This window comes from Chiroxiphia lanceolata, chromosome 14, assembly GCF_009829145.1.
Source record: "Chiroxiphia lanceolata isolate bChiLan1 chromosome 14, bChiLan1.pri, whole genome shotgun sequence".
NCBI lineage: Eukaryota > Metazoa > Chordata > Aves > Passeriformes > Pipridae > Chiroxiphia > Chiroxiphia lanceolata.
In genome coordinates this window covers 15,005,586-15,017,626 of record NC_045650.1, presented here as the reverse complement: position 1 = coordinate 15,017,626, position 12,041 = coordinate 15,005,586, and the positions used below count along the sequence as shown (strand labels likewise).

The following is a 12,041-nucleotide window of genomic DNA, read 5'->3' as shown; positions in this document are numbered from 1 at the left end:
CTTTTACACACAGTTGTTATCCCCCTTGATCCCTTCAAGGCATTCACTGTCTCACCGATGGGAATGAGATGGTGGAGGTACCTTGTGAGAAAGGTGGATGAGCTGTGGAGCTGATCAGCGGTGGGAAGGATGTAGTTTCCCTACTACATCCATAGAACAGTGTTCCACAAAAATCAGTTATGGCTCTGGTCCTTTTCAGCACTTTTGTTTCTGAACAGCTTAAGTACATGGTGGGCCTTAATTTGCTGGCCCTCTGGCACAACAGGAGCTGGACAGAGCTGTCAGAAGGCCAATCCCACCAAGCTGTCACTAGTGTTCAGGTGAGATCTGGCTGTTGGCTGAAGGATAGGTGAACTTGCTCTAGACCCCAGGCAATTACAGGGAGCAGAAGGTGGCACTTCATTGCAGATGACTTTCCTGAATTTAAAGTATATTTATGTAGTCTGTTGATTTGTTGGAGAACTCCTCAGCAACTCCAGATTTTTTCACAGCAGCCTCCCTGTTCCATCATCTCCAGCAAAAGAGAAGATATTGTTCCATCTAGGCAGGTAATGGTGTGGTCTCAGGTATTTGCAACTCTACCATTTCCCAGACAGCACCAACAAGATGTATGTGGCCCAGAGGCTTTCCATGTTTGGCAGCTCTAGCTGGGACTGGTCTTTGCAGTCAATCTTCTCAGCAGCAAGCTATTGCAAGTATTAGGAGATGTCTCCTTGCTATGGGACCTTGAACCACATTTTATGCCTCAGTTCTTTTATTCAAGATATTGCCTGGCCTGGGTCCCTGCTGTGGGAGGCAGGGTATGGCTGACGGTTGCTTAAAAACGTAGCATGCGTTTGCAAAATAAATCCTGCCTGGTGGGAATCAGGTCAGAACTTTCTGAAGGGAAGGTCCAGAACTCTTCATTGAGCTCTCCTAGCATCAGTGAAAACCTTGCTGCCTGCTGTGCCAAAAGCCAGGCTTCTTAAAATTTCTTTTGGTTTTGGTTTTCTTTTCATGCTTCCCATAGCTAAATATTCAGTAATCAGTAATAGTAAAACAAAAAAACCCAAACAACCCCACTAAAATTTGCCAAACCCACACTTGGGAGTGTGTCCCTGCTCCTGGCTCTATCCTTCTGCACACTCCTTTGCCTCAGCTCTGGTACTTGTCTGAGTCCTTGGTGCACTGGTTCAGGCCATTAATCCAGCAGAAAACTAACCCAGCAAAAAAACAGGTAGAATTTTGGGCTTTGTTTACTTTTTGTTGGGTTGGTGAGCTGCCTTGTCTCCCAGAGGGGCCAGGTGAGGACCCAGAGCTGAGCTGTGAGAGGCAGAGGGACTGCACAGCCTGGAAGATATTACAGCAAAGGGTTGTATTTGCTCAGCCAACTTTCTAGGCTGTTTTCTTGGTGCACGGCAGGAAGGCGCCCGACGCAGGGGCCAGGTGCAGTGTGTGGGGCAGAGGCCACTGCAGGAGAATTTCGGCAGTGGCAGTTCTGGGGGCGAGTTGAAACTTTCCCTATGGGGGTTATGTTCACCCATTTGCTACTCAGCCCTCCTCTGCTTTCAAAAGCATGCTGCGAGTGCTAGGATAAAACCTTCAACCCAGCTGTCTCTCAGCTACCAAAATATCTCCTTTGCCCCTTGACCAGCTGTCAAAACTTTCCTGGCCTTCCTAGAACAATCGTCTTGGGGAATGTTTCTCTTGGCCAGTGAGAAATTGGAGGGATGCTCTGGAGATGACTAGCAGGACTGCACATTCGATGCCCAGTGCCTGTCCTAAGCCAGCTCCTAAACAGCCTATCCATCACCTTGGTAATGCTCCCTGCTTGGTGTTCTCTGTAGGATGAAATTGTGGTTCGAGGAAGAAAGTATTTCAGAACAAAAAAATTGCACAAGTCAAGAGCCAAGAAAAAAAAGCCTTAATTATTCAACTAGTTTAGAACACTTGAAAGTATCCCTAAAAATAGGTGAGAGGGAGGTTTGTCAGCTACAAAGAGATTATCCTGCAGTAGTATTGCTTGTCTTATTTTATGATGATGCTACAGAATACAGTCCCTCAGGTAGCCTCATTAATGTTTATGAATGAACCCCTTGTTTTATGTTTTTGGCTTTAGAAAGTAGAAATAGGGCAAGAGGCTAATAAGACTGGTTTTACCATATATGCTTTGGAAAGCCCAAGGACACGGGTGTAAAGTCTCCATAAGCATATGGATAACAATTGGATTTTTGGCGCTTGCTAGACTGGCTGAGATGTACCCTAAGGGAGAAATCCAGCCAGGACTTTGGCTAAAATCCTGGGTGAAATTCTGCACACTTCCCAGTGGATCTGTCAGCAGGAGGTTGGCACTCTGTGTTTCATCAGTCGTTTTGTTTTGATCTCTTCCGGCAAAGGCAACCTGTGACCATATGTTGTTATAGCCATAAGCGCTTCCACAGGGCAGTATCTGGTAAACCCTGCTGCCTGACAGCGTCTCAGCCCAGGGTGGAGGCTTCTTTTTACTATCTGTTCTTTAAAGAGGGCAACTGTTTCTTCTGGCTATCATAATAGTGTGGCAGTTACGCCCAGCCCATAACAGTATGGGGTGGTTTCTGAGTCTTACCACTCCATCCTTAAAAATAACAGCTCTTTTTTCCGAGCCAACCAACAGTTGTGGTCAGCCACTAATACCAGTTTAACCATTTGGCAGCTGCCCTATAGGAAATAGCTCTTTCAAGGGAGCCAAAGGAGCCTGTGGCCCCAGAGCCGCGCTGGGCTGGTTTCAGTCAGCAGAGCATGTTTACAGATTTCCTTGTGTGCAACCAGCCCCTTTAATAACAACCAAATCCTGGAAAGTTAATACCAAACAAATTGTGGAAGTATGTTAGAAAGAGTAACTCAAGTTGATCCTTTCGGCGTTTTATTTCCTGAACGAGCGGGCAAAGCTCCGTTCCTCCCCACCAACGTGCAGTTTCTCGCTCTGTAGTTCCTTTTCCATCCATCGCGTGTTGGGACTGTCAGCAGAGTTTACTTTGGGCTCGGTTCCCTCCCTGCTACGCGCAGAGTACCAGCCGGCTCTACAAACAGCGCGCTGCGACTGGAACCGCCCCTTACACGGTTTTAGGACAGAAATCAGCAATAAAGGGTCGGTGTTACTGTCGCCCGGGGTGCTGCCCCAAGTCCCTGTGGCTCCGCTGGACTGGCTGCGGGGCTGACTCTCCGGCGGGGCAGCGGCGTGCGCGGCGGGTGAAGCTCCCCCCCCGGGGGTCCCGCTCCGGTCCGGGGGTCCCGCGGGGGAAGGGAGGCGGGATCCCCGCACCGAACTCTCCGCGCCCGCCGCGCTCCCCTTTTTTTTCCTTCCCCCCGGCGGGCGCTTCGTTTTGAATGAATGACCTCACCCGCGCCCGCCAACCGCCGCGCGGCCGCGCTTAATATTCATGAGGCGCCGCGCCAATGAGCGGGCGAGGAGGTTGTTTTAAACGGCAGAGCCCCGCAGCCAATCAGGCCGCTCTCGTAGGCAGCCAACGCGAGGCTGAGCCGCGCCGAGCCCCGCGTCGTGCCCTGCGCTCCGCTCCTGTCCACACTACCGCGAACAATACAGGTACGTGCAGCCCCGCCGCAACTTTTCGGGGGGCGGCTGCCCCCTGCCCGCCCCGCCCTGCCCCCGCGCCTTCGCCCCCTCTGCCCTGCCTTGCCCCCAGCCTGCTTTTTTTTTTTTTTTCCGCTTTTTTGCCCCCCCTTTTTTTTTTAATCGTGTTTTCTGTTTCTTCCGTCCTCTTGAGTTTTGGTGTGTTTTTTTTTTTTTTTAATCGGAAAAAAAAAATCGGGGAAAATCACCTAAAACTTTGTTTCCCCCCCCACTCCCCGCCGCCTCTCTCACGCGGGGATCGGCGGTGCCGGGGCAGATGCTGCGCGCAGCTGGCGGGGCGGTGGGCAGCGGGCGAGGCTCAGCCTTTGCCCCCCGTCCTCCTCCCCTGCCCCGCCGGGAGCTCCCCCCGCCGCGGAGGGGCCACCTGCCCCCCGGTGCAGCCCCGTAGCTCCGCGCCGGGCTCCCGTGCCGCCGAGAGTAATATGGCTGGTGCAGCAACTACACCGGGACTAACTCCTCTTCTCCCCCGCATGGGCAGGGATTTTTCTCTGCCGCCTCCTAATGTCGCACGGCAAAACGCGCGGCGCCCTCGGCTTTTATGTGCCCCCTTCCCCGGGTGGGCTCGGTGGGGCTGGCGGCGGTGGGAAAGTTGTCGGCCGTGCGCAGTGCCGTGCCCGCTGTTTATTCTGCATTAATATGGCTGTCGCTTTAGCATCTGACAGGGATAAACCCTGCGCGCTGCGCCCGGCGGTCCCGGCCAGGCAGTTTTTTTCTCGCCGCCGACGCCTCCAAACTCCCCCGATCCCTTCGCTTCTGCCTCCGCTGCTCTTCCCCCACCCGGGAAGGTGTCTTTGGTGGGGCTGCGCCCGCGGCGGGGCCCCGCATCGCCTTCTCCCCGCGCCGCGCCGCCCGTGCTGTGGGCATTAATATGGCTGGCGCTGGAGAGCCCCGGCGAAGGGAAGAAAGACGTGTGAGCGGCACGGCGATGGGGAGGGGGGTCGCGGCGGGGAAAATCTCCTTCCCGGCGCCCCGCCGGGGGCTCAAACCTTTCGCTTTCGCCCCGGCTCCTCTCCCCCCACCTCCTCGTGCCCTCGGACGGGCGCCCGGGGGCCGCCCCGGGGCTCCCCGCACTCTTTTTCTGGCGGCGCGGAGGAGCGTAGCGGCGGCGGTAATGGCTGCACGGGAGCCTTTGTTAGAGAGCGCTGCGCTAGGCAGGGGCGGGGGGGGGGGCTCCCGCCCGCGCCCCGGCCCCGCCGCCCCCGTCGCCCGCCGGGGGGCCAGCGGGGAGCCCCTTCGCGGCGGGGGCGGCGTTTTGGCGGGGCCGGCGGCCGGGGGCGGCGGGCGCGGGGGGCCGAGCGCGGCGGAGGGGGAGCGCGGCTTTGTTCGGCGGCGCGGCGGCGGCGGCGCCGGGAGAAGCCATCTTAGCGAGCGGGGCCGGCCCTGGGCGCGGAGCGCGGCCGCCGCCGCCGCTCCCGCTGCCGCTCGCCCCGGCCGCCCGGGGCCGGCCCGGCGCCCCGCGCCCCCGGCCGCCGCCCGGCCCCCCGGCGCCCCCCGCCCGCCGCCCCGCCGCATTTCAGGGGCACTTTCTTTCATCAGGAGGCGTTTCACAAAATGGAAGATGAATTATTGGCGTCTGGCGGAGCCGCCGCTTGCCCCCGCCGGCCCCGGCCCCGCCGCAGGTGCCCGCGCCCCGCGCCGCGGAGCGCGGCCGCCGCCGTGACCTTGGGGGGGCGCGGGTGCGGGAAGGGGCGCGGAGCGGGGCCAGGCCGGGCCGGCGCGACCGCCGCGGGCCGCTCGCCCCTAACTTCGCCCCCAACTCCGCTCCCCTGCCCCGCTCCGTGCCCCGGCCCCCGGTACCGCGGGTTTTCCGCTCCCCGCGGGGACAGCGGGGCATCCCGGCAGTGGCCGGGACGGGCAGGGCGCCTCGCAGCCACTTGTGCTGCACCTGGGGGGGTTAATGGGCGCAATTAAATATTAACGTTGTGCTAATAAAAGTTAAATTTTCAAACGCCTGGGAGCTGTAAATAGGAAATATTGTTGCGGGATTGTTTATTTATTTATTTTTTAATAAAAGGGGAAAAAATTAATGCGGAAGTGGGGAAAGAAATAGAGCCCAAAAGTTAGCATCATCCTCTCGGTGACTTGCTGATCGCATCTTTGCGCTGACCACTATGCCTGGAGCATGTGTCACTTGGTGGAGCAAGAGCAAGCACTGCTCACCTCGCAGGGCTCCATGGGGTCCCATCGTGGTTAAAGTCAGCCTTTATTTGCGCCCTTTTTTATATATAAAAGGTTATTGCACTTTGATGGGGCGAGTAATCTGTCCTGCCTTCCTACCTGAGAAGCAGCTGCTAACATGTCAGCTCCAGCTCCTGAAGGGATAAGTCACAGCCTGGCACTGTGCATGCCACTCCAACCCCAGTGTGGTAGCCAACTAAAACAAATATTTTATATTAGTTCATATATAACACTTAATAGGCAGAAGTATGTATATTTAATAGGCTGTCTCCAGTCTTTTGGACATGATGTAAATATATATTAATGTAAAATTTAAATCCAGTGACTGGTTTCTCTTGGCTTGTCTGCAACTCAAGTGTCAAGGAAGAATAATTTAAATCTCTGTATTGGGAATGGTAAGAGGTGTCTGGGGGAAGAAAGGCCTATGTTACTGATGGGACATAATGTCAGGAGAAGGTGGTGTGTATTTAGAAATATGTGCACACCATATATGTATATATACATAGGTGTATGCATTCATCCATATGTCATTCACTTGTTATTTTTTCCCCCCTCTTCCCTGTAGAGTCAAGATGGCTAAAGGTGATCCGAAGAAGCCCAAGGGCAAGATGTCTGCCTATGCCTTCTTTGTGCAGACATGCCGTGAGGAGCATAAGAAAAAGAACCCAGAGGTTCCAGTCAACTTTGCAGAGTTTTCCAAGAAGTGCTCAGAGAGGTGGAAGGTACCTTAATTTGTGGCTTCCTCAAGGGATAACTTCTTACAGTATCTGCTAGGATGACATGTGTGTGTCTGAACACCAAGGGAGCTGGTGCTGTTTTGGTCTGTGAGTCGTTCTTGGCAAGCTGTCCTGGCCAGTGATTGCGTGTTGCTGACGCCTGTAGCACTTGTGAAGGTTTCAGCCTGGTATATCTGCTCACTTAGGTGCTTCCACTACAGTCTGGCCTTTTTTCCTCTTCCCAAGCAATGCTCTTTAGCAGTTACCACCTTATAGACATGTGTCCCGAAGAAGACTCTGACTGTTCTTGTTCCATTCCCTTTGCTTCCCTCTTACTGAGTATTCTAGTGGTGTGTCTGTGATTCCTGGTACAGGACCTTCGTCCCCAAGGTGGTCCAGTTAGAAAACAAACAAATTCTGAAACTCCCATATTGAGTTGGTATGTGTTGGCTTGTTTACATAAAGTTTGCCAGCTATTGAACAATTGGGTAATCACAGGTTTGGTGTCTTGTTTTTGGGGCTTTTGTTTTTAGACCATGTCAAGCAAGGAAAAGGCTAAATTTGATGAAATGGCAAAGGCTGATAAGGTACGATATGATAGAGAAATGAAAGACTATGGACCAGCTAAGGGTGGCAAGAAGAAGAAGGACCCCAATGCCCCAAAGCGACCACCGTAAGTAACTTTGAGGCTCTAAATGCACAAGTATTTTGGTTCATTTTCACAGTCTGTGTGTAACACAGGTTTCCACGAAGGAAGTAGATGGGGGGCATAGTGTTGGTGTAGCAGGATTGGTAGTGATACTGTCCTGTAGACCTTTTAGGCAGCCTGTAATCTTGAGCATGTAGAGCACTAAGAGTAGCTGTCAATACTTGATACTGTCAAACTCATAGTTATGGAAGGCATGGAAGTGACTGTATCACAACGATCCTTGTGTGTCTAAGATGAAACTGGGGGGGGATACACAACACTTAATTAAAAAGAGCATTGAGTGAAGGCTGCAGATCTGGGCCTCAGTAAAATTGAAACACGTTTGGGTTTGTGTTTCATTTTATAAATAAAAATAAAGTTTCTACTCAGTGTGTGAGTGCACGTTTGAGTGTTGTGGGTGAGGGATGGAGGAAGGGGGTGTTCCTCAGGCATGCTGCTGCAATGCTGACTGTCCTCTCGTGTTTCTCCCCAAGGTCTGGCTTCTTCCTGTTCTGTTCAGAGTTCCGCCCCAAGATCAAGTCCACAAACCCTGGCATATCCATTGGGGATGTAGCAAAGAAACTGGGTGAAATGTGGAACAACCTCAGTGATGGGGAAAAGCAGCCTTATAATAATAAGGCAGCTAAACTGAAGGAGAAGTACGAGAAGGTAAGTCTAGTTGTCACTTGTGCCTCCTCTGTACCGGCTCTTGCACTGATGTGTTTCTGTAACGTAGACCCAGCTCAGGTGGCCCCAGCACAGTGAGCACCTCCAGCTTACAGCCCTGTTCTCATCATGCTGTGCAGCCAAGCTTTGCGTAGGTTGGGGCAGAGCAGGATAGAGAGCCACAGGCGGATTCTAGCGAGGAGGGAGAGCTTTCCCCAGTGATGCACAGTGTTGCTCCAGCAAAGGGTTTGCTGTGCTGTTACAGGAACTTTGTCCCATTATCAGGAAACTTTTGAGAGAGGCTGGGTTCTCATCTCCTCTTCAAAGAAATAACCATAAAACGCAGGGTTCCCAGCCTCCATCATCCATGGGCAGTTGAGCACCCTGAGGTGTCAGCACACCTGTGTACTCCAGTGCTGGCTGTCTCCCCTCTGGGGGTGCAGCTCTGGAAGGCCAGTCCCTTTATATAAACGCCTGCTGCTGTACAAATGCTCTGTGTGTTTGCTGCTTAGAGCAAATTAAGACATCCCCTTGACTTTGCAGGATGTTGCAGACTACAAGTCTAAAGGAAAGTTTGATGGCGCAAAGGGAGCAGCAACCAAAGCTGCTCGGAAAAAGGTAGAGGAAGAAGATGAAGAGGAGGAGGAGGATGAAGAAGAGGAGGATGAAGATGATGATGATGAATAAAACTGTACAATACTTGTCTCCATGTGAATACCATAGAGTAGGGGAAACACCATAAATGAAGCACCTCTTATTCGAGATGGTGTCTCTTGCCCGTATTAGGCTTAATTAAAAAAAAATTTGGATTCCGATCGCGTTGTAGTTTCTAAAAGTGCTCTAGAAATTGTAACTGGTTTACATGAAGTGGCCATGGGTGTAGTGAGCACCCTGAAACTGTATCAAAGTTGTACATATTTCCAAACATTTTTAAAATGAAAAGGCGCTCTAGTGTTCTCCTAACTCTGTGCACTTTGCTGTTGGTGTAACAAAGCATTTAAAAATGTTTCAAGCATTTTTTTAATTTGTAAGGTGGTGTTACTATATGGTTATTGGCTAGAAAATCCTGGGTTATAAACTGTACATATCTATAGTTTGTAAAAACTAGACAGATTCTTGTGGTACATGCTTAGAGTTATGATGCCTTAGAGGAGCAGTGATTACTTGGAAAGGCTGTACGTTCCCCGGGGTGCCATGGCCCAAAGCATGCACTGTGAGGGTAGATCTATTTACACTACAGTGGGCGTCCATTTAGCTTAAAGTTGTCTTTCTGTATATAGTGAAATAGCATTCTGCTGCCATTCTTAGTTGTGGAAGGGGGTTCAGCTGGCATGAGAAGTGTATGGATTTTTTTAGTTAAGTGCGGTAGTTTTTAAACTGAAACTGTAGACATCTCTTCATCGTCAACTAAGTGAAGAGCCAGTGCAGCAACTGAAGTTCAAAAACACTCTGTACTTAAACGAATTTGCAACGTTCTGTTTTTTTTGTATGTTTAGAATGCTGAAATGTTTTTGAAGCAAAATAAACAGTATTACATTTTTAAAACTGTTCTTGACAACATTCTAAATTTCTGGTTTAAAAAGGATCTTAACAACAGCAAGAGGTTCATTTTGAAGTCTGTGGCATCCCTCAGGGCTGGTGACTTAGGAAACATTCTGACTCAAGGATTAAAAAAAAAAAAAAATTAATAAAAAAAATGGTGGCCAGCCAAAACTGGCTGAATTGAAAGAGATGGCTGCTCCAGCTAATATGCAATCGTAACTGTTTATGGCTGAGTGGCATAAGATGCTATGCAAGTTTGAACTTTATTACTTGAACTTGGGAGCCTAAATGAACATTCATGACGTAATTGTTTGTTTGTGTGTGTATATAGCAGCATTCAGAGATGCAGAGAAAGGTAGGTGGCTAGGAATGAGGCTGACACCATGGAATAAGTATAAAAGCATAGTTTGGATTTTTTTTCAGTTGTGTTGGGTAAATTTATAGCCCAAATGCATTGCTGTACATATTAAAATGTGCCTTTTTTGTCCTGTGTTAAACTGTTTCAGACTTGTGGTTTTTTCTAGCCTCTTGATTCATGGCAGGAGCCAGGCGCCTACCCTAACTCCCTGCTGAAGTAGGAGCGTGGCGCAGGTACTTAGTCTGTGTCCTTTCTCTAACAACGCAAGTTTTAGCAGGAATTGGGTGCTGTGAGGTGGGTTGGGGCAGCTTGGTATGTCTTCCCCCCTTTGTTGACCAACTGGCTGTGTTGAAGTCTTACCTTCTTTCCAAATCCGAGCTGAGAATGTTTTGCAGCCCTTGAAAGCGAAAGGTAACACCTGGTCTCTAACTGGTGACTCTGATCTCATTTTTCCTTAGCATGGAAATGGCACCAACTGGGAAAACTACAGCACTCTCTCTCTGCCCCTGAATTTCTTCCTTGTACTGGCTGTAGCTAGCAGTTGGTGTTTGCTTGGCAGAGAGGAGGAGATGGGGTGTGCCAGGGTACTCGGATAAATAGCAGGTCAAAGCTGTGGGCTGCTGTGTTCAGCTGATTTAAGAGGCCAGGGTAACTCGGGGGTGTAAATGGTGGGTATGGGCTGCTGCCACTGCTGCTTTGGAGCCAAGTTGTAGATTAATGAGGGCCAGGCTTACAGGCAGTAACTACTTAGAATGTGGTTAAAACTTCTTTGTTGCCTAATTGGGTAGCACATCTGGCTTCCTCTGACTTCTCAGCGACCCTACCGTAACTTCTCAGCGACCAACAGCTTGGCATAAGTCTGATCTAGTGTTGAGATGAACTGAAACCTGAAAGCGAAACTTTCAGGATGGAGCAAGCTAATAAACTTTCATGAAACATAGCAACATGTAGCAACTTTTATTTTTAAGGCAAAGTTACAGTTTGATCACTTAGAAATACTTTTATAGTTGCTTAATTATGCTAATTTTTAGTGTCTTTAATGCACAAAAAAACCCCAAGTGTGAAATTTGCCCCTATTTTATGGGCAGTTGCATTTAAAAAGCCTCAATAAAGCTGCATCTGGAAAAGAAATAGGTACTTTTGTATTCGCTACCCTTTCTGCATGTCTTCTGATGCAAGGGAGAAGGCAACTGGAGATTCCAGCATGAGGAAATTTGATGGGGAAGTGGTGGAGTAGAATAAAAAAGTGATGGCATCAGTTCAGGAGCTCTAATACTGTTTCTATTGTCTAGTTGGCAAAATCTCCCCTTAGCCACATATGGGAATTAGTGTAGATCACTGCTGTGCAAATCGAGCTTGGCTTTGAATTAACTGCTAGTGAGCTGAGCGCCTATTGATAGTATTAGCAAATGAGGACTAGAGCTGACACCTCTTTGTCTTTGTTATATTGGAAATCTATTGAGTTGCAGAGCTTGATTAAGGTCTTGGACCTTACAGTACACTACCTATTGCTGCTCTGCACACACCTAAAATAAGGCATGCCTTGGGAATGCTGTTCAGTACAGCACTAGTGCAGGACTCCAGGGACTCAAGTTTGGGTATTGCAGATGTGATGTTTCTTTCCCCAATACTCTGGTATTTATCAACAGCACAGTGTGAATTTATTATAAATAACACAATTCCACACACACAGCCCCGTTCTCTATTCTGAGATATCTCAAATATTGGGAACTGCTTAATTTCACCCAGCTCCATTTTTTTTTTTTTTTTGATAGAACACCCTCCAAATGCTCTTCCTCTGCTTTGAAATGGTTGTGGTGTTTCAGAGCAGACACTTCTGCTTTGAGCTGCTGCACAGCTCAAACTTCTAGTTTGACTTTAGTCCCAAGCCAAGCAGAGTAAATATGTCTCTTATTAACTCCACAATATGTAGAGACGGGTAGTGATAAAATAGATTTTGGCAAAGGGTGGGGAGGGATGAAGAGAAACTCTTCCTTGCTTGAATTTGACAGAGGTAGCTTGGGAGTGCCTGCATTTCCAGAATGTGATGTGTTGCATCCCCCTGTACCTGCTGAAGTTGGGCTGAGGTGGGGACTGTGGGGACTAAGGGGCTTGGTTAAGAAAAAAGATAGTGTCCTGGTTCTGCAGCTGTTAACACCCCACTCCCTGCTCTGGGGAGGCAGAGGGTGGCTTGGCTGGCCAGGATGGTCCCTCCGGATGCCTAAACCAGTGGCTGAGGTGTGAGAGGTTTTACTCAAGAGAAAGTGTCTGAGGGTGCTGTGG

At 50.0% G+C, this 12,041-nt stretch overlaps 1 protein-coding gene across 2 annotated transcripts; it reads left to right on the top strand.

The window, feature by feature from the left end:
- The first annotated feature begins 3,429 nt into the window (after positions 1-3,429).
- HMGB3 (high mobility group box 3) lies at positions 3,430-9,897 on the top strand. 2 transcript variants are annotated; one of them, XM_032702069.1, is made up of 5 exons: positions 3,430-3,562; positions 6,354-6,510; positions 7,038-7,177; positions 7,687-7,861; positions 8,402-9,897. In XM_032702069.1, the coding sequence occupies exons 2-5, from the start codon at positions 6,361-6,363 to the stop codon at positions 8,543-8,545; spliced, it is 609 nt and encodes a 202-aa protein (XP_032557960.1). In that variant the 5' UTR covers positions 3,430-3,562; positions 6,354-6,360; the 3' UTR covers positions 8,546-9,897. The 2 variants fall into 2 exon arrangements, with proteins under 2 accessions (XP_032557960.1, XP_032557959.1); XM_032702068.1 differs by lacking the exon at positions 3,430-3,562 and adding an exon at positions 5,111-5,229.
- Positions 9,898-12,041: the final 2,144 nt, after the last annotated feature.